Raw genomic sequence first — 21,052 nt, forward strand, 5'->3', positions numbered from 1 at the left:
GGCCAAGCTGGTATCACGTGATTTCTTCCAACCGTTCTTTCGTCGTTCTGAACCAAGAATCCATCCGCTGGGCCGGGATTTCTTCCAAGGGTATGTGGGGGGGGGGAAATAGTCCTCGACTGGCCTCACTGATTTGTCTCCTCCAGCAACGGAGGAGAGGGCAGGCATCCCCAGTAGGTTCCGTATCTCAGGCCGGTTGGCCGTCTCGGACTCCGTTTGAGTGGAGAGAAAGAGCCGCCTCCGCCTCCTGCGGCGGAGGGATACACGGCTCTGGCAAGCGGTGAGAGAGATGATTTGAACGGAGGGCGCGAGCGGAGGACTGCAGGCGGCCGTTTGTCGGCGCCGAAGTCGGAACGGTCGTATCGTGTGGCTTTAGCGCATCCTTTTGCATACTTACGGTAAGCCTAACAGCAGCCCTGAAAGCTTCGAAGGGTTACATTTATAGTAGCGAAGCTCTGGACTTGTATTTTGTCAAGCTTGGCCACTGTAAGAGGGATGGACTTCAACTCCCAGAATCCCCCAGCTGGGGGATTCTGGGAGTTGAAGTCCATCCCTCTTACAGTGGCCAAGCTTGACATGCATAAGTCTAGTAGGCAATCCTTGCAATATGCCAGACATCCCTAAGAAGGAGAAAGCAAAGCACCTTCCATTCTTTGGGAATGCATGTTTCCCATTGATGGGGAGTTGAAGGAGAAATTTCCTGACAGTTAAAACAATTGATCAGAAATGGATAGATTAACCTTTACAATTAAAGATAAAGAAGTCTGGAAATATTCTAGGACATGGGATCAATTTTTATGAATGGACAGAGACAAGGGGTGGAAATGAGGGTTTACGAATGTCAATAATTGCTAGTTTGGGAAACAAAGATGTATAAAATTGTGGATATAATATGGAAAAGTTGTAAATAAGCTAATGTAAGTAGAAATTTAGTTAAAGCTCGCGTTCTTTTCTTTTGGTTGTATTGCTGTTAATTTAGTACTGTTAGAGTTACTAGCTTGTATGTTAAGATTTACTATTGATTTTTCTTTTGCTTTGCTTTAATTGTAATTGTTACCCTGAGATGGCACTGTCTTTTTCAATAATTAAAAAAGGACAATTAATCAGTGGAACAACTTGCCTCCAGAAATTGTGAATGCTCCAACACTGGAAGTTTTTAAGAAGAGATTGGACAGCCACTTGTCTGCAATGGTATAGGGTCTCTTGCTTGAGGAGCGGGTTGGACTAGAAGACCTCCAAGGTCCTTTCCAACTCTTATTCTGTTCTATGTGCGAGAGGGAGTCTCTTGGTCCAGGGTTGCAACCGTCTGAGATAGGGTGGGGAATTAATTTTCCCAGGGGGCAAAATGAGAAACTGGGACTGTGGTGGAGGGCCCCGATCCATCAGGGCTGTGAAGGTGCGTAGGCATGCATGCACATACATAAATTGAAAAAAGTCACCTGCAAAATAAACAACGCATTTGTACTGCGTGCATGATAGTTGCACTTATTTACGGTTGATTTCTCATTTCCAAATAACTTCATGTTGGCCAGACACGAACAGCCAAAGGACTGGATATGGTTTCAGAGCCATGAAATGTCCCAGGCTGGTTTGGGAGACAGGAAGAATTGCTGCAGACAAGGCAATTGTCATGCAAAAGGGGTCTTTGCCCATAGAAGGAAGGTGGGTATTGGAAACTGACCCGCCCTGGGGAGGTTTTCTGGAGAGTAAAAGGAAAGGAGGGGAATTGTGCTTGTTCTATGTAAAATTTTCGTGTTGAACTTTGACTTCCTAAGCCTGAAGACTTAATCATAGATCTTGTGCTATATAGGTAACCAGGCCAAGGACTAGTTATTTGCCTTGTCTAACATTATCCCCCTTTTTTTTTCAAAAGAAAGGCATCCAGACTTCTGAAGTCCAATATTGCTTAAAGGTCCCACTCTAAAGACCAAACTATTTCTCAAGAAAGCCGCAATATCACTGATGAGTTAGCAGCATCAAAGGCATTCCCGATGGAGAATCAGAATACTAAAACAGTACTTTCCGAATGTTGCAATACACAACCCAACTTGCACTTGGGGCGCGGAAACCCAATCAATAGCATGGAGAAGATGGACTCTCTCTTCACAAGTGGTTCAGCAGATGCTCCAGCAGCAAATGTGTGTACAAGCACTGCCGTCTCTGAGAATTTGGGAAGCGTCCTGATCAACAATCACCCTGTGGTCACGAATGATACCGATGATTTAACAACTCCCAGGAGAAAATCACAAGCGAATACAAATGTTGAGATTGCAAACAACCACGTTGCACCATCTAGAGGCTTGCCTGACGGTGTGGCAGTTGATTATAAGATTGCGCCAGAGTTTTTTACAAGCCAGAATAAAGGTAAGGATTATGACCGTCGGGGATGGTTAGGAAAATGCCATCAAATAGCTGATGGCATTCTGAAGAATAGTATGTTCATAACTTACCTCTGCCATGCAGCGGAATTAAAATTCCAAGATAGAAAAGAATATCTAGTTCAGCGGTGAACTGTGGGGTCCTTTGTGCTGTCTGACCTTGGTTGCTTGCTTGCAGATGTTTTACTACCCAACTGGATAAATATCATCAGTGCAAGCGAGTGTGGGATTTGCTGCCTTTTTATATTCAACAGTTTTCCCTGCCAGTGAGGGTGCATTTTCTTTCTTCGTACTCTTCCTTGAGTAGAAGATAGTTTTCTACTTGATTGTCTGGTGAAGATCCCTAATCAGATTCTGGAGGGGATGTCGTCTAATTGTTTTGTTTCGTTCCTAGGTATTTTAGCTCCCTTTTGAATGATGTGTGAACGTGGTTTATCCCTACGTGTCTACTGCTTTGATCTGTCTATAGTAAGCTTCCACTAATTGTCTAGTAGTTGGGCTTGATTTAAGATGGGGCTTGGTCTAAGATGCTAATAGTTGCCCAGTTGAAATTCTGACGGAGTTTGTCCAGAGTTAATCCTAATCTCACTGGCAGGGTAAGCTTTTGAAATGCCTGCAAACAAACACCTAAATTCAGAGAGCACCACAGCATAAGGATTGACTGAAGTAAGAAAATTGGTAAAAACGTGTTGCTGTGGGTTTTCAAATTGCTTTTTCCGTGTTATCTTCATTGGGCGTTTCAACAAAGCCTGCCTTTGTTTTAGAGGAATTCAACCATATATTGAAAAAATTAAGACGGCGGTCTACAATTGGAGTACGAGGTTCTCCAGAAAATGATTCTCTCATCCAGTATATTGCTCGACAAAGGAGAATGAAGGTGCAAGAAACTTTGACGCAAGTAAGTGTGGTGGAACTCAAGAGTAGGAACATTAAACCTACCCCCCCCCCTCAACAGGACGCAAAATTGTCTTAGGTCAGGGGTGTCCAAACTTGGGAACTTTAAGACTTGTGGACCTCAACTCCCAGAATTCCCCAGCTGGGGAATTCTGGGAGTTGAAGTCCACAAGTCTTAAAGTTCCCAAGTTTGGACACCCCTGTCTTAGGTCAAATGAGCAAAGATTAATATCTGGGCTGCAAAACTCCAGATAACTGCTAGATATGAAAGGAAAAGGAAATAGATTTTTGTAGCCCAGATCAGTTAACTCCATCCACGTTGGACATTGGATGATAGAATTGGATCCAGTTGGGGGAAAAAATTAGTTTGACTATTTTGACAAAATGTTTTGGAAGCCTGTGTTTTCAAAGATTAATTTCTGAAATCTAACATAGACCTGTGCTGAGAAGGTCATGCTTTGAAGATTCAATTGCTGACTTTAACAGGAATCTGTTTTGGAGTTTTGATTAAGTTCAGATATTGGTAAATTACTAAGCTGTCAGTTTGCCACTGGGTGGCGATGGTGCATTTGCTTCCATGCAGGAGGTCTTCCCCCTATTCCCTTTTCCAAGTCGGTGCTGACAGGAGTTAATCCGTTGTTGGTCTGAAACTGAAAGGCATTTCAGAAGTCCTCCTGGAGTATCTAATGGCATTTTATGCTTCACTGTCTGGATTTGGGTTTTGTCCTAAATCATAACTTGGTTTGTTCAATTTTCCTTTAGGATAGCATATGAATCTAATTCTAGAGATACGTATATCATGGCTTACCATTTAATGTTGTAGATGAAGCCAGCAAAATGTAGTTTATCAACCAACCGTTGTTTAAAATCTAGCTCCCATAAATGAATGAATGAATGAATGAATGAATGAATGCATATACAGACACACACACACACACATATCTATATAATGGTCTGTATATTATATGACATATAATTTAATGTTGCAGATCAGAGGTCTCCAACCTTTCCTGCTTGTAGGACCAGCTGGGGTAGGGTGGGGATTGGGCACGGTTTTGCACACATGCGCACACCGCTATCACAAATGCAGCTTTGCTCGTATGCACTCACCCACCACTTCTGCAGCTCTGTTCTGAATGGCTGCTGCCCAAATACATACATACATACATACATACATACAGTACACACACACACACACATACACACACACACACACACTGTGTCTGTGTGTATGTATAATATATATATACACACACCATATTTTGCAGAGTATAAATCCACCCCCCCAAAATGAGGGTGAAAATTTGGGTACGTCATACATGAAATGTAACCCCACCCACCCACCGGCCCCCACCCTTTGGCTTCTGTCTCCCAGCAATTTACCTCTTTACAGCAAATGGAAAAATGGGGTTTGCGGAGGCTGCGATAGGCGACGGCAGTGATGGCGAACCTATGGCACGCGTGCCACTTGTGGCATGCGGAGCCATTTGTCAGGGCATGCGAGGCGCTGCCCTGTCAGCTGGCCAGTGCGCATGCGCGCGCTGGCCAGCTGAGTTCACCTTTTTAAAAGCTATTTTTCGCCTTCCCCAGGCTCCAGAGGCTTTATAGGAGCCTGGGGAGGGCGAAAAGAGCCTCCCCCGCCCCCCCGGAGGCCCTCCGGAGGCTTCAGGGACCGTCCGGAGGCTTCCCTGAAACCTTCGGAATGCTGCAAGGAGGCAAATTGCTGGGAGGCAGAGGCAGATTTTTTTCTTCTTCTAATCAGTCTAAAACTGCAACAGGCTGTTTGCTGCAAAGAGGTACATACATACATAGACACACGTATATGTATATAAAGTAGATTTTGAGTAAGTAATAATGTGACATATTGAAATGAAACTTAAATATTTGAATTAGTTGTGTATAGTGCAAACTGTTTATATGGTTCAACATAAATAAACTTGTTTAGAGATTTCTCAAGTTTGCCATGACATGGATAAGTAGAGGAAAAGAAAAAAACAACAACTATTTGGATATTTCCTTATATTTTGAGCAGTCCAGCCCTTGTCAACTTCGGAACACGTTGCTAAAAGACAAAATAGCTGCCTTCCAATCCTCATTTAAAGCCCTCGAAGAAACTGAAGAAGAGACAGTCCGTATTCTTCCTACTTGTAAGTAACCCACACCTAATCTCAGTTCTAAGAAGCATTTTATTATTGAACAAAGAAGATTTGTTAACTGCCGAATATTTTAACCAAAACATGTTTTTTTTCTGGCTTAAATTATGATATTTTTTGTTTTGGAGGTGAAGGCTATTGCAGTGAGAGAAACTGAATGACGGCTTGTATTGTAGAAACTTGTATTGCTGAAAAACCTCAGTCCTTTACAATGGGGATTATTTAGTAATGTTTATATCTGTGTTAAATGCAGCAAACACAAGACTGCATGAGCAATCAACGTTGAGACAAACAAGGTGCCTGGAGGATACGAATAATGCTTTTGAAGAAAACTTAAATAATAAATTTATGAACAAAGATGGTATATCAGTAGATAACCAGATCCACAGTCCCAGATTTCCATCACAGAAGCCCCTTCTGTCTGGTGCAAATGTTATGCCTAAGGTATGAATTATAGATAGCTGTATAGAGTTAGGTAACGTTTATGACTTTGCCAATTGTGCGCCCTATACAATGTGGTATAAATAGACTAACGTTTCTCAGCCTGGGGAACTTTTAAGATATGTGGCCTTTGTATGTATGGATTCAATATTTAGAATACCTTGTTTAAAATTAAGGAATAATAATTATAGTTGAAAAATTAACACATAACAATAACATATCTATGTTTACCAAATCAACAATTTGTGACTCGATATGTAATTGCAAGTGTTGACCATGGAAAGGACGCACAGAATCTTGTAACCAAACAACATGCTATGTGAAATGGAAGAAGGATGTATGTGTTTTACGTTTTTGTTTGTTCTTGTTTGTTTCAAAATAAAATATATAAAGCCTCTGGAGCCTGGGGATGGCAAAAAGTGGCTTTTAAAAAGGCTGAACTCAGCTGTGGCCAGCTAACAGGGCAACGCCTCTCGTGCTGTGACAAATGGCTCCGCCTGCCACCTGTGGCACGCGTGCCATAGGTTTGCCATCCCGGGTATAGATTTTTAGTAGCTTCAGACTATATAAAAGAGTAGTTGATATAATTGTTTGTTTTTGAATTCATACAATGCACCTTGTGAAGGTTATTCATAGAGGTTGATTCCTGCTCACTCTGTTGAGCAGAGCATCTGTTTTGACAGTGTTTCTTTTCAGCCGATATAGTCTCAGTTATTCCATGGAAGAGAAGTGTAGGAAATGAATCAGATTTTAATTTCCTTTTTTAAAATTTTCCTTTGGCCTTCATCTAAGAAGCCAAACAACGAGCGGATGGATTGGTAGCATAGCAGCCTTTCTATTTCCCCACTCCCAAGAATTTTTCTGCATTGCTTTGAATGGCTATATCCCCAAACACCAAAGATGGCCATTCATCATCTATTAAAACTTAATATGTCAGAATAGAAACTTGACTTGTGTGTTCCCAGCCCATTCAGGTCTCTCCAGCGAATGCTGTGGAAACTACACGTGTATCTTTGGTAGCTACTCCAAGTACGGGCATATCAAAGAATGAAAGGGGTAAGAAGGAATTTGCATGTTAAGGCTTTATTTTAATACAAAAAGGTGTGGAGATTTTCTTTCTGGTTGATGATTGATTTTATAGCCAGTCTCATTAATTGTGTTTTTGTAATATTGGCCACAAATATGAAAATGGTACACAAATAGTTTTGAATGCTGGCTTATCTTTGCAAGTTAATGCTTTTTCTTAGAAACAGTCCACTTTCCAAATATATGCAACAACATCTGCAGTTGTTCCTATCTGTATCTTCAGTGATGCCAGATTAGAAATGGCTGCTTAATAACAACGAATGAGTTTAGTTAAATGTTTGTGTACAGGTAAAGGGCGTTGGTCCTTACCTGAGACACCTCTCTTCATAGGGTGGAGGTAGCATCCAGGCTGGGTTGACCTTCATCCACTCATTGCAAGGACCTAGCCTGACAGTTGTTGAAACCACGCCCCTGTTGCTAGGCAAAGCCCAGTTCCGACGAAGGATGTCAGACTCGATGCATCGTCGCTTCCAGAAATCCAGCACGTCAAGTTATTAAGTGTGCGGTGTAGAGAAGTCCTGTAGAGATGTCTAAAGCAAAAGTCAGTCACAAAACCCTTATGTACTAAAACCGCAATGAGAACAAGCCCAACAAGAAGTCTTGAACAAAGGAACCAGTCCTGTCTTGGGAAGGGCTGGATGCTACCTCCACCCTATGAGAAGAGGCAGTGGTTGAGGCCCGGACTGCCCATGCCGCTGCCTGGGGGCCACGCTGCAAAATGAGGTCCTCTTTCTTGTCCTCTGGTTTTAGGACATCTTCTGGGGGGGGGGCGGCATATTGGCCGAAGTGTACAGGGCAGTGACCGGAGCATTAATTGATGGGATTGACAGGAACTGGGCCAAGTCATTGGCCACGTTAAAAAACTTTTTGTCAGAGGCCGATGGAGTTGGGCCGGGGGTGAGAGCTTCCCACTGACGTTGGACCAGGTCAATGAAAATCTTAGGGGTCGGTATCATTTCCGATGGAGTCTCTTGCTCAGAAAAAAGGGTGTCAGCCGAAACAGTAGTAGGTCGAGGAGTAGTCGGTGTTGGCTGAGAACCGAAATTTGAGGCCATCTTGACCTTATATAGCAGTGATGGGAACAGGGTTGGAGGAAAAAGGCCAGAAAATGACTTCTGGTCCAGCTCTCTGCCCTCATCTTCTGACATTTCAGCTTCTTTGATTTCTCCCTCCTCAGAATCAGAAAAGTAAGCTGATGCCTCCTCATTCAGTGCCAAGATACCTGCTGTAGGCAAAGGTGCTGGGGGCACCATAGATCGGTCAGAAACTGGTGCTTGTGTTGCTTGCTTTTGGGATTGAGTATCCCTCTGCTGCAATCCAGCTGCAATGCCCTGGGAAATTGCAGTTTCAATGATGTCCTGGAAATTTACCATGCATAGGGGGTTTGGCTGATTAATGCCTGGTAAGGCAGATGGCCCAGTTGAAGTAGATGGCATAGTGTCCATCCTTTGCAAATTGTGAGTTGCAGGAGGTGCAGAGGAATTGATCTCCTGCGCTGGCCCCCAAATGCTAGAGACATCAGTGGGAAAAAGAGGGTTAAGGGAAGCCTTCCTGCCCTGCCTGTCCCCAAGAGGGAGCTGCAAAGCCAGCTGCATTTGAGCAAGCTGTGGGGTATCAGTAGAATGCAAGGAAGGAGCCGCCTTAGATGCAGCCTTTTTGTGAATACGCTCCAAGGCTTTCTCCTCCTGTTTCTCATAACGAGAAGCCGGTTTACCAGACTTTATAGACTTGCTAGCCCTGGCTGAAGGCTTTATAGGCTTCTTATGCCCCTTTGCAGTATCAGAAGAATTAGAAGTTGAAGGTCTGGGGGGCGATTGGGAGCCTCCCTGCCCTTCCACCATTTGAGGGCTCTCACTTTGACCAGGGGTGGTATTATTAGTGTCCGATGGTTCAACAGAACTGGCGGCTGCCATTTTGAATTGGAAGGAAAAGGCGCGGAAATACAAAAATGGCGCTTTGCGCCTTTTTTCAACTGTTTGGGACCGCTGACAGACAAAGCGACTTGCTGAAGGACGCGCTGCTCCACACAGTGAAATTTGCGCCTTGAAGGTTCTCAGCAGTAGATCAAATAGTTAAAGCTACTGCGGTTCGCCACTCAACTGCAAGCAGGAGTGGCGGAGCGTTTCCCCGAGCCTGGCTGCTGATTAAAGTGCGCAGGGCGGGCAAAGGGTCCGGGCGCAATCAAAAGAATCAGACGGCGAAGCCAGAGAAACGCACCGATAGCGGATTTTCAAAACGGCGAACTTCGCAGCCTCCAGAGCTATTCAAGCTGTGCTTATGTTTCAAGTCAGCAAAAGACCAATTTTAAACAGCTGCCGCCTTCCGAAGCCTTTATGCCCCAAAGGGGCTTTCAGGCACAGACCCACAAGGCTCTTGCTCCTAAAAGGAGCTTAAGCTGTCCAGGGTCGCTCCCAACACGATGTTATCCCTTCATGCAATGCACTCACAAAGCCAATATCTCAATTTTTCTTTTCAGTCAAGAACAAAGCGATGATGCATCCGTCCTCATTGAGGGACTGAGTCGGAACTGGGCCTTGCCTAGCGACAGGGGCGTGGTTTCAACAACTGTCAGGCTCAGTCCTCGCATTGAGTGGATGAAGGTCAACCCAGCCTGGGTGCTACCTCCACCACTATGGAGAATCTTCGATTTACAACATGAGTCCCAAAATTTATGTTGCTAAGTGAGGCATTTGTGACGTGAGTTTTGCCCCATTTTATGACTTTTCTTGCCATGTTAAGTGAATCCCTGCAGTTGTTAAGTTAGTAACATGGTTGTTAAGTGAATCTGGCTTCCCCATTAACTTAGGTTATCAGAAGGTTGCAGAAAGGGATCACACGACCCTGGGATGCTGCAACCATAATAAATATGAGTCAGTTGCCAAGTGCCTGAATTTTTAATCCCATAGAGATGCTGGTCATAAGTCACTTTTTCCAGTGTCGTAACTTCAAAAGTGTCAGTATTCCAAGGAATGCACTCATGGAAAACAGAATCCCGACCCGGGCAAGTTCCTCAAAGAACAGTTTATTGGATTCATCATATTGACACAACAAAGCTGTGGGAAATTTCAGAGTCGGCTTTCACCTGATTAAAAGTAAATGTTTCCCCTTTTCCCCCAAGTCACTGGTCACGCTGTCCAATCCAAGTGCTGACTGGTCGCTTAGTTACTTGCTCCTCCTCTGGCCAACCACCTGTGCGAATGTCCTTGGTTCCCACAGGAAAACTCTTGTTTTGGCTATAAAACCCCATCGAACTACTGTATTTTTCGGAGTATAAGACGCACCAGAGTATAAGATGCACCAAGATTTTGAAGAGGCAAATTAAAAAAAAAATTTTTTTTGCACTCTGCAGACCTCCCCAAAACGGCCCGTTTTTCGCGAAAACAGCCCTCTTTTTGTCAAAAAAAAAAAAAGGCCATGCATAGCCTTTAGGAGGCTTATAGAATGCTCGGGGGGGGGGTGGATTGAGCAAAAGACAGTCCGTTTTTTTGCTCATTTCTGCCCTCCCCAGCCCCCAGGAGCACTCTGGAAGCCTTCTAAAGGCTATGCACTGCCATTTTGGTGAAGGGGGTGGGGTTTCAGGAGGCCAAAAATGCTGTATTCAGTGTATAAGACACCCAGATTTTCAGCCTCTTTTGAGGGAAATAGGTGCGTCTTATACTCCGAAAAATATGGTATTTCCCTCTTCCCACCATTGTGTGGCAACCCTGAAGCCTCCAAGATGGCCTCATCCAGGTTAACTTCAGGGTTGACAAAACGTTCATTAAACAGATGGTTGTAAGTCAAGGACCACTCTGCAGTGATGGAAGCTGCATAATAACTTCTAGTCACCTTGAGTTCAAAGGTTGTTCACTATTATTTAATTTAAATGCAGCATGAAGGCCGATCACAAATTTTTCTGTGGCTTATAAGCTGCAGAGGAGGACGACCTTATTTTGGCAATGGACACATGTTGTACGGAGTTATTTCTGGCTTATCATTGAGTAAGTGTTGTCATAATTGCTTGCAATGTGGTTTTTGTTGTACTGTGGAGGTGAAGACAAAGAATTGAGCAGAAACAACACGTCTCAACCCAGCAGTAAGAAGGTTCGGTTTTCAGACAAGCAGAGCCTGGAAATCTTTGATGAAAGCAAACCACCCGTTACGCCTGTGGGGAAAGCCCATTCATTTCCCAATTCCCTTCGTTCTGTTCTGAAGAAAACACCAGTCAAAATCGCATCAGAAGGCTTGAAGGTTGGTGTTTAAATACTAACTATACTAGGGGCCAGCAAGCCCCGGCTCTGGAACCACATGTGGCTCTTTCATCCCTCTGCTGCGGCTCCCTGTCGCCAGTCGGCACCACAATATTGAGAGCAGCTTCTGGTCGGGTGGGGGGGAGCAGGGTGTGCCAGGAGGAGACGCTATAGCAGTGATGGTGAAACGCGGAAACATCGTATGGCTGCGCTCGTCGGGGCCGCGCTCCAGAAAAGCTGAATTTCCGGGTTTTAGTGTACATGCGCACCCGACGATCAGCTAGCCGGCGCGCATGCTCAGGGCAGTTTTCGGTACTGCCGCACACATGAAGCTGGCTGGTGCATATGCACGCACTGGTTTTTAGCACTGCCATGTGCACAAAGGACAGCTGATCGTCACACGCACATGCATGCCAGAAACCCGGAAGACAAGCAGGCAAGGCCGCGCGTGCTGGGTGACATGGCTCCGTGTGCCATAGGTTCACTCTCATGGCTCTATAGCAAGGGGAGGGATTTCCGGTCAGCTCCACAACTGATGGGGCTTTCGGTTAGGACAGGTAGAAGAAAAAGGATGCTGCGCTAGAAGGAGACTCTATGGTGGGGAAAACTGACTTCAATTAAAGAACTTTCTTCAGGTCTTTCAAGAACTCAATGCTTAATGAAATGTTGCTTTCTTGTGAAAGGATCTTCAAGGATCTTCAGAGGAAATGGCCACGCCGATATGTACTGGATCTTTTAACCCTGAAGGTGAAGATGTGCTCCTATATTTTTTTACAATTTGTATTTTAGTACCGGTCTGCTAAAGAACCAGACTCTAAATATGAGTGTTAACATATAAACCCTAAACAGCATAAGGTCAGGTTCCATCAAGAGTGTTTTTTTTTAAAATTATTGCATACTCTCTTGAATTCCTTTGGCAATTGAAATGGCTAATTGGTTGATTCAATAGATAACTCTATCAGCCTACTAGGGAGCCTGCCCTCTGCACAATAACTTTGCAACTGCTTCTTGGTGTCGATGTAGAAATAGTTTAGCAGCGATACTTGTCTCACAGAATAGTGTGTGTTTGTGTGCACCTACAAGTCACTTTTGACTCCTGGAGACCATCTGACAAAATTCCGCGGTTTTCTTAGCAGGATTTCAGAAGTGGCTTGCCATTGCCTTTTTCCTAGAGCTCAGAAAGAGTGATTGGCCCACCGTCACCCCAATGGCTGCACGCCTGACTAAAGTGGAAATAGAACTCACTATTTCTAGCCTGGTGCTTTAACCATTAGCCCAAACTGCCCCTCCTGTATGCCTTAGGCATCTCTTAAAGCTTATCTCCTTAGGCTGTTCTTTCCTAGCCATCATCGCTTTTTAATTTCTGCATTCTCTTCTTTCCTTATTTAAAATATATTTTCTTTCAAACTGCTCTTGGTTTTTTAATGTAGTACATGCTTCTGATAAAGCCAACCATACATGTTCCTGAAATATCAGCCAAAGATGTGTGCCTAACGTAACTTTTGTTCGTCTTTAGAAAGAAAAAAGAATTCTCCTGACCATCCGGCTCCTTTGATTAGAAGCACTCGAAACTCTGCTAAAAGGAAGGTATAAATAAAAAGGAATATTTCATAAGTTGATTAACTGGCATAAATGAATAGCTTTGCTGGAAGTTTTCCATTCACTTTACAGATACCTGTTTTTGAAATAGTTATTTTTCGCTATTGGGCAAATGCTTGATAGACGAGATTATGAAATCGATTGCATATCTCTTTTGTTTTGAAAATTCCAAGTTGCGTGTTACTATTTCTTTGTACCTTCCTGTTTTTAATAGTTCTGTATGTAAGATATAGTTTCCGTACGGTTTTAATACAGATATTTCCCAATGTGTAGTGTGTAGTAGAAGCAGAAGAAAAACAAAAACATCTTGCAATCAAAATTGAAGTCCAGAATCAGGTCAACCAATTGCAGAAAGCCAAAACTTCAACCAAATCCAAAAAAAACCCAGTAAGTAACTTACGTTATAGATGTACTGTATGTAATTTATAGTCATTTGTTTGTTTGTTTGACTTATTTGCTGTCCCTCTTACCACAAGGCGAATCTCGTAGTGGTATTTATGGTGGTTGGCTTCACACATTGTCTTAGGTCAGATTTTTTTTAAAAAAATACATTTGTTAAACACTTTGTTGATTATTTATTTGTTTACATCCCACCTTTATCATTTTCGTAAGTAACTCAAGGCAGCAAACGTACCTCACACTCCTTCCTCTTCCTGTTTTCTCCTCAGCAACAAACTTGTGAGGTGAATTGGACTGAGGGTCACCCAACCAGCTTTCATGCCTAAGATAGAACTAGAACTCCCAGTCCCCTGGTTTCTAGCCTTAACCACTAGACCAAGCTGGCTCTGAAAAATATCACTCTATCTATACACCTGGTCACTTAGCAAACCGTTTAAAGCAACAGTGTCCAAATTTGGGAACTTTAAGACTTGTAGACTTCAACTCCCAGAAGTCCCCAGCCAGCATGGTTGAATTCCACAAGTCTTAAAGTTCCCAAGTTTGGACACCGCTGGTTTAAAGTCACAATGGACACCACCACTAGCCTGCAAGCTACTTATGACCTAGTTTCAAAGTTCTGACATTGGGGAGGGGAACCCATATGGTCACTTGACTGCATTTTGGGCACCCTGTAACTGGCCCATGTTTATGGCCGTTTATAGTGCTCTGCAGTCACGTAACCGCGATTTATGATGTTTTTGTCAAAAACCACCAGCTACTTCCGATTTAGCATGGCGAATAAGGGCTTCATTTTATGACTGCCACATTCATTTAACAACCACCATTTTTTTAAAAAAGGTCATAATAATTGCCAGGATCAATTATAATTGTAAGTGGAGAACTACCTGTATTATCTACAGTATATTTATTATCTTCTGTTATTATCTACTGTATATCCTTTGCTTCAATTCAAATCAACTGGACTGTATGTTATATTAATCCTTAGTGTGATAATGTTAAGAAAAAAGCAAGATAAAAAGCCAAACCACTTAATGGCATGATTTCATATGTAAATTTGTTGTTTGTTCAGTGCCTAGAAATATTGGCAATCTTTAGCACTGGGTTAATGGGGTGCCTTCCCATTTATTTTCAGGCTCTCCGACCCAAAGTGGCAGGGAAAAGGAGGGGGAGGGGGAAGAAGAAACAGGAGCAGAAAGTATTTTATGGGCCGCGCGAGAGAGTATCGAAGAAACCTCTCCTAAGTCCGATCCTAGAAATAACAGAAAATACCTCCTTTTGTTCCTCTTACCCCAATACACCAACATTAAACGTTTCCACTTCAGGTATGTAAAATTACAAGCTGCCTTTCTTCATCTTTTCTTTAACTGGTGGATTAACAAGGCTCCTTCCCTTGCTATGTTAGAATAGATCACAGACAAAGTTAAAATAATGACATGTCAGAAGAAAGAACTAGAATTCTGTCCAATCTGGGTGGACTTTATAATTCATTGCAATTGCAGTAGAAACTATGACTGACAACAGTTTAGATATACAATAAATAGTAATGTCTATGTTGTTGGTGTTGTCTATACTTTGGAGCAGAGTATTTTTCAAAATGCATCTTCTTTCTCAAGCATCTTGGATTTATTTCATTTAGCAATGAAAAGGAAAACAAACAAACATGAATTATATGCATAGGTAATGGAGATTTCATAATATAAGCAAATTTGTTTCCACCAAATTTGGCCAGTCTATTTAAAAATAGCTTAGCCATATGCATTATTGGTAGACCCTGACCACAACTAGAATTAGAACTTCTGTATCCTTAAGTGATGCAGTTGTAAAAGAGTTCCCACGTGGCCAAGCCTGATTTTACGGCTCTTTTTTGATATGGTCGTTAAGCAGATCTGGCTTCCTCTATTGACGTTACTTGTTGGAAGCTGTGTGGGAAAGGTCTATCCCAATTTGCTGCGGCCAACTCGCCATGGCCAACTCTCTGCGGGACAGGAGTTACGCTAATATCAAAGAAATGGTGGAATAGAATCAAGAAAGAAAGGATGCCAAAGGAGGGACAGAATGAAATGTGAATGGCAAAAATAAAAAAAGTTTTTTTAAAAAAAAATTAATTAAATAGAATTGTTAAATTATCCCACAGTGAGCTGGCCCATGGCATGTTGGCTGTGTCATTGTTCCATTCCGGTCTGGGAAAATTGCAAATGGTGATTGTGGGGAGAAAAAAACCCCCTGCAATTATCACAAATACAGGCCAGTTGCCAAGAGTCCCAATCCCAATCACATGACTATAAGGACACAGTCATAAGTGTGAGAACTGGGTGTAAGCAGCTTTTTTCAGCGCCATTGTATCTTTCAATGGTCGCTACATATATGGTTATAAGTCAAGGACTCCCTCTATATACGTTATATTCAGTAGTAAATGAATGTAAAGTACTTAATTGACCTAGGACTGCTTGCCTAGGATTAATTAATATTTCAAAAAGAGGCAAAGTAAACAATGAAGACATAAGTCAAGAAGCTATTTCAAAGGACCAATTGCAATGAACTGATTTTGGTAAAAGAACTATATAGCAATGATGGCGAACCTAGGGCACACGTGCCACAGGTGGCACGCGTAACCATTTGTCAGGGCACACGAGGCGCTGCCCTGTCAGCTGGCCAGCGCGCATGCGCGCGCTGGCCAGCTGAGTTCACCCTTTTTTGAAGCCATTTTTCACTCCCCAGGATTCAGAGCTTTATAGGAGCCTGGGCAGGGCGAAAAGAGCCTGTTTCCCACCCTCCCCCGAGGCCCTCCGGAGGCTTCATGAGCTTCCCTGAAGCCTCTGGAGTGCAAAACGGAACTTCGGGAACGGACTTGTGGTTTGCTCGGGGGTACGTTTTGACTGCTCCGGAGGCTTCAGGGAAGCGTCCTGAAGGTCCCTGAAGCCTTCGGAGCGCTCAAAACGACCCTCCGAGCAAACCGGAAGTCACTTCCAGTTTGCTTGGAGGTTCGTTTTGACTGCTCCGGAGGCTTCAGGGAAGCCTCCTGAAGGTCCCTGAAGCCTCCTGAGGGCTTCCGGGGGGGGGCTGTTTTCGCCCTCCCCAGGCTCCTATAAAGCCTCTGGAGCCTAGGGAGGGCAAAAAAAGCATGCAAAAAATGGGGGGGGTCGTGCCTGTGGTGTGCGCATGCGCACTGGAGGGGGGGTCACGCATTGCATTATGGGTGCGGCACGCCTGCACACGACCCCCCTGCGGTCCCCCCACTTATGGCACACGAGCCAAAAAAGGTTCACCATCACTGCTATATAGCATGTTAAACTCCTTCAATTTCTTAGAAGCAAGAAAATAGTGGTGAAAATAGCTAGAAGGAGGATATTATAAGACAAAATGTCTTTAAACGATGGGGTTGAGTCCCTTGTACCAAATCCAGATCAGCACAACTAGATGGAATCACATTCTGACTTGTTGATTTGAAACTTTGTTTTAGATGATTCTTTAAGTGACCTGCATGCTACGTTTATCGATGAAACGGCTGAAGATCAAAAGAGTCTACCTTGTGCTGTAGGAGTGGACAGCCATGATCAACATTCTAGCCCTCAGGAAGGAGATGGCTCAACGAGTTCATTCGTGCAGCTTCAAGAACTTGCTCTGAACAATAGAAAACAATGCCTTCCTGGCTATGTGCCCGAAAAAATCTCTCCTGGAAAACTGAAGAGTTCTTTAAATGGAAATGAACAGGTGGCCGGAAGGGACTGTCTATCAAGTAGGACAGAAATGCAGCTGGTGGAGTTGCTGAACATCTGTGGACCTAGTAAAAATATCAAGGATAAAGAAAATTCATTTTTCACCGTAGATTTTGCAACAGAAGTAACGAGGGAAAGCAACGGGGTGAACTTTAAAAGGAACCCAAGAAACAGCAGAAGATTGACGGAAGACCTTCTGAGCACCGAGGGCACGGAGTCAAAAAGTCCTGGAAACAGCACTGGTGTTCCTGGAGGAAACCTGGGCGGGTTGCCACCTTGTTCTTGGACAGCTGATGACATTGCACTTTTAAACCATTTTGAGGAAAATAGGAATGTAACAAAAAAAGTAAGACGCAGCATGAGGGGTCAGAAAGATGCAGAGAGTGAGGGCCTTGCCTGGGTTGAGATCTCTTGCAAAGTCCCGAAAAGGCTGTCATTGGCTGGTCCTCAAGAATCAAAGAGTGCCGTGAGTAGCCTCAATGGACCAAGAAGAAGAAGAAGGAGCTTCTGCGCATTGGAAGCTGAAAAAGGCCAAGCTGTTCCCTTCAACGTTCCAAGGAATAGAAGAGCCAGTCTGGGTTACAAAAGTGACCGCTGCTACCGAAAAACATTTGAAATGAGTAAATTCTTGAAGAATCAACCTACTCATTAAATTAAGATTGGCGCTGTCCAAAAGGGGAATGTGTGAAATATTTTGCTTCAGCCATTCAAGTTAGGCAGAGCTTTTACGTGTCTTCCTATTTTTTAAGACTGCATAGACCTTTGACTTCTTCCCTTTCCATTGCTTTTCCCAAAAAAGAAGTAAAGAGAAAAACTGAAGGAACTAAAAACAGAAAGGGAGAAAGGGATGGCAATCAAATAGGTTCTACTCAGAAGTCAATGGAAATTTAAGACTGCACCTAGCTGTCGAAACTCATCCGTTGTAGGAAATGTGGTTCTTATTACCGACTGTTGAATGCAGTTCCACCAGAAATGTGGATAAATATTAAAACCAAGCACATATCATTGAAACAGGTCTCTAAACATTTTGAAGTGGACATCATTAAAAGTACCAAAAGAAGAACATCTTGGGTGCCACAACTCTTGGGTGGCAGGAAAGCCCCAAGTCTTCCGTCTTCCTCCTTTCTCAAGATACATAGCTGTACACGGGTTTTATGCATCTGTAGTGACTGGGGTGTTTCTAAACACTTTAAAAATTTTAAAAAGCGATTGCACCTTTAATTTTGTGAAAAGCACTGTATATCACCATTCTGGGAGTTTTGTTTCTGCTTTTAAAAAAATACTAATGAAATGACAAAATTCAGGTGAATACAGATGTATTTTAATCCTTTTCCAAGCAGGGCAAGTCTGTGGCACTCAAGGTAGTGATTGTTCTAATTGTCTTTAGCCTCAATTACAGATTACTCCCTGTTTAATGCTACTGTTGACTTAGTAGGCATCTAAGAAGAAAGACATCGATTGGATTGAATTGCAAGCAGACTGATGTACAGTAACAAGCTAAAGTGTGATGAAGTATTTTCTGGCTAAAATAGAATGAAAAGCAACAGGGGCATGCTTAGAGGAGAAATCAACTTATTCTTTCTGAGCTGATCATTGGTTATAGATGAGTTTAGCTATGCTTTGCCCATTTCCCCCCACTATTTTGGTGTATCCTTGTTTCCTTTTTTTTCATCACATAAAAACCTCAAAAGCTATTTCTAGATGGAGAATTTCGATTATACAGACATGAAATGCGTTGAGAAATAAAATAGCAGGGGCCAGATTGGCATTGGGCCTCAATTCAGCAAGATCTGCAGGCAGCTCTCTATGGGTTTAAAGAGTAACAAGCAATCTTTACTAGATCCTGGTTTCTTTTTGCCTAACTTGCTATATCAATGAGATTTTCTCTTGACACCTACCGTTGAATATGAAGAAATAAAAATAAAATCCACATAATCCTTATATCTTTGGGGGGTACAGTAGCAAGAAGAAATTTCTGCTGGATTTTTAAAGGATATTTTTTGGAACCATATATATGTATGCAAAGTACGTTAAAAGGCTATGCCGTATACACAGAATGTTAATATTCATAATGTCACTGCATATGGCTGCAGTATAACAGGGGAGCAGGCAACTTATAACAACCCAAGGCTTTGGATCAATGCTTCTCAACCTTAGCCATTTTAAGATGTGTAGACTTCAGTTCCCAGAATTCTTTAGTCAGCATGCTGGCTGGAGAATTCTGGGAGTCCACACATCTTAAAGTCACTAAAGTTGAAAAATACTGCTTTTGATTATGTTTCCCGTAACCCTTAAATAGCATACCCACTGGGGTAGACCTAACAATTGCTGGAAATATCTGCAAAATACCCTATTGGACATGTTGCTTTGTATATAATGTTAACAAAGATATGACTCCACAATTGCCTGTATAGAGTTATGTCTTCTCTTCTTGCTCCTCTAGAGGTGATATGAGGCCATTCTTGTAGCACTTATGATCAAAGTTCTTCCATCTGCTACCATCTCATCGCCACCCTAATTCACTACAATGGGCTACTGTTTTTATTTACCAGTCCAGAAAGCTGGATAGTGCTTGGATTGGAGCTGCCTTTAGAATAGTAAAACATAGCTCTGATTTGTAATTTCTCGTTTAGTGAGGGATCTAGTTTTGACGTTTCCACTTCAGAAGACTTGGGAAGGATATTTGTCTTTATAAAAAAAAAGTTTCTGCATATTTTAGTTTCGTAGGTTAAGCAGTCAATGACCCCCAGAGCCTTTTATTGCTACCAGAAGACAGAAAATAAATAACATTGCATTTCAAAACGTGGTGTTCAGATGGTCTGAAATGCGCATTACCTTAAATCATTTCACCTTTGGCGCTTCAATTTTATTGATGCTGTGAAGCGCTCTTGACTGAGGAGGAGGAGGTAAAACGTGGGTGGGTGGGGAAGAGAGAAATTCACATTGTGTATACATGATTGAATGATAGATTGGGATCCATCTATCACTCTTGGTTTCCTTCTACGGTACACTTACCTTTGGCATCAAAAGACAGTTTGCTAATATATCAAGAAAGGTTGAGTGTAAATAATAAAGCAATGAACCCAAGATGATTCTGGGGTTGTTAACAGCTATCGTTTAGCCTTTCAGTCCAACTAATAATTGAAAGCTAGACATTGTAACCTGAGCAAAATCGGGGCTTGAAGCATAAGTTAAAGAGTAAAGTAAATCTCAGTGAAACACTTCAGCAACTTGCTCCCTACATATTTGGGACCCTTTGATTTGAAAATTGGCATGAGGTTCTTCACTTCTGAACTACGCAAGGAAAACACTTCATCCAGTGACTGAGCCTCTGCATCTTTGAGGAGCAGAGACTAGCATATTTTAGAGCAGGGTTTCTCAAACTTAACTTTTAAGACGGGTGCACTTCAACTCCCAGAATTCCCCAGCTGGCATGCTGGCTGTGGAATTCTGGGAGCTGAAGTCTATCTGTCTTAAAGTTGCCAAGGTGGAAAACACTGCTTTACAGCTTCTGGAGGCTTTCAGCTCCCTGTTGTGGGTTTGGAGTCAAACACATCTGCCTCCCATTTGGAAAACCTGGATGAATGCCAGAAGGGCAACATGAATTTTGAACATTAACTGTTTCAAGCGCAGTTTCGTTTTCCGTCTACTGGGAGAGAGATTGAAACCCAGGGAAATTTGCATTGTACTACTTAGCAAAAGTCGCTAGCCGCAGGGTCACAAAAGCTAAATTCAGCTAACAATGCACAATTGAAATATTCACCTAACATGTTGACGTGCAAACTATATATTGACTGCATGAGGCCAAAGCACAGTGCACCAAATAGCTTTGTTTCCACATCAAACTGAATTTATCCAGCCCTCGTGTTACTCTAATATTACACGGAAGAGTTTAGCCTATTGGTGGCTTTACTAGTAAAGTTTTTAAAATCCTATTTTTAATCAGTGCTGTGATCTTGGGGAGAGCAATTGTTCATTTGTGGTTAGACATCCTTGCTTTATTCAAAAGACCTCTTTTTAAAAAATAAATAAATAGAGATGGGCTAAGGACTATTTTTTCCCCTAACTTCAATTGTCTCCTGTGCACAGACCTGCAGTACTTCTCAAAACAGTGATAACCTGATTACAGTTTGCATTTCTAGAAAAATCTTTGGTGC

At 42.7% G+C, this 21,052-nt stretch overlaps 1 protein-coding gene across 3 annotated transcripts; it reads left to right on the forward strand.

Moving 5' to 3' along the window:
- The first annotated feature begins 98 nt into the window (after window positions 1-98).
- On the forward strand, window positions 99-19,669 carry CDCA2 (cell division cycle associated 2). Of its 3 annotated transcripts, XM_081960506.1 has the most exons (13): window positions 99-398; window positions 1,533-1,662; window positions 1,874-2,364; window positions 3,143-3,276; window positions 5,305-5,419; window positions 5,679-5,869; window positions 6,832-6,922; window positions 10,983-11,182; window positions 11,865-11,928; window positions 12,698-12,768; window positions 13,054-13,167; window positions 14,312-14,501; window positions 16,640-19,669. In XM_081960506.1, exons 3-13 carry the CDS (start codon window positions 1,992-1,994, stop codon window positions 17,545-17,547), a joined length of 2,451 nt encoding a protein of 816 aa, XP_081816632.1. In that variant the 5' UTR covers window positions 99-398; window positions 1,533-1,662; window positions 1,874-1,991; the 3' UTR covers window positions 17,548-19,669. The 3 variants fall into 3 exon arrangements, with proteins under 3 accessions (XP_081816632.1, XP_081816633.1, XP_081816634.1); XM_081960507.1 differs by lacking the exon at window positions 1,533-1,662; XM_081960508.1 differs by lacking the exon at window positions 1,533-1,662 and having other exon boundaries at window positions 1,878-2,364.
- Window positions 19,670-21,052: the final 1,383 nt, after the last annotated feature.

The sequence above is a fragment of the Natrix helvetica genome, assembly GCF_964273705.1.
Source record: "Natrix helvetica genome assembly, chromosome: 8".
Taxonomy (NCBI): domain Eukaryota; kingdom Metazoa; phylum Chordata; class Lepidosauria; order Squamata; family Natricidae; genus Natrix; species Natrix helvetica.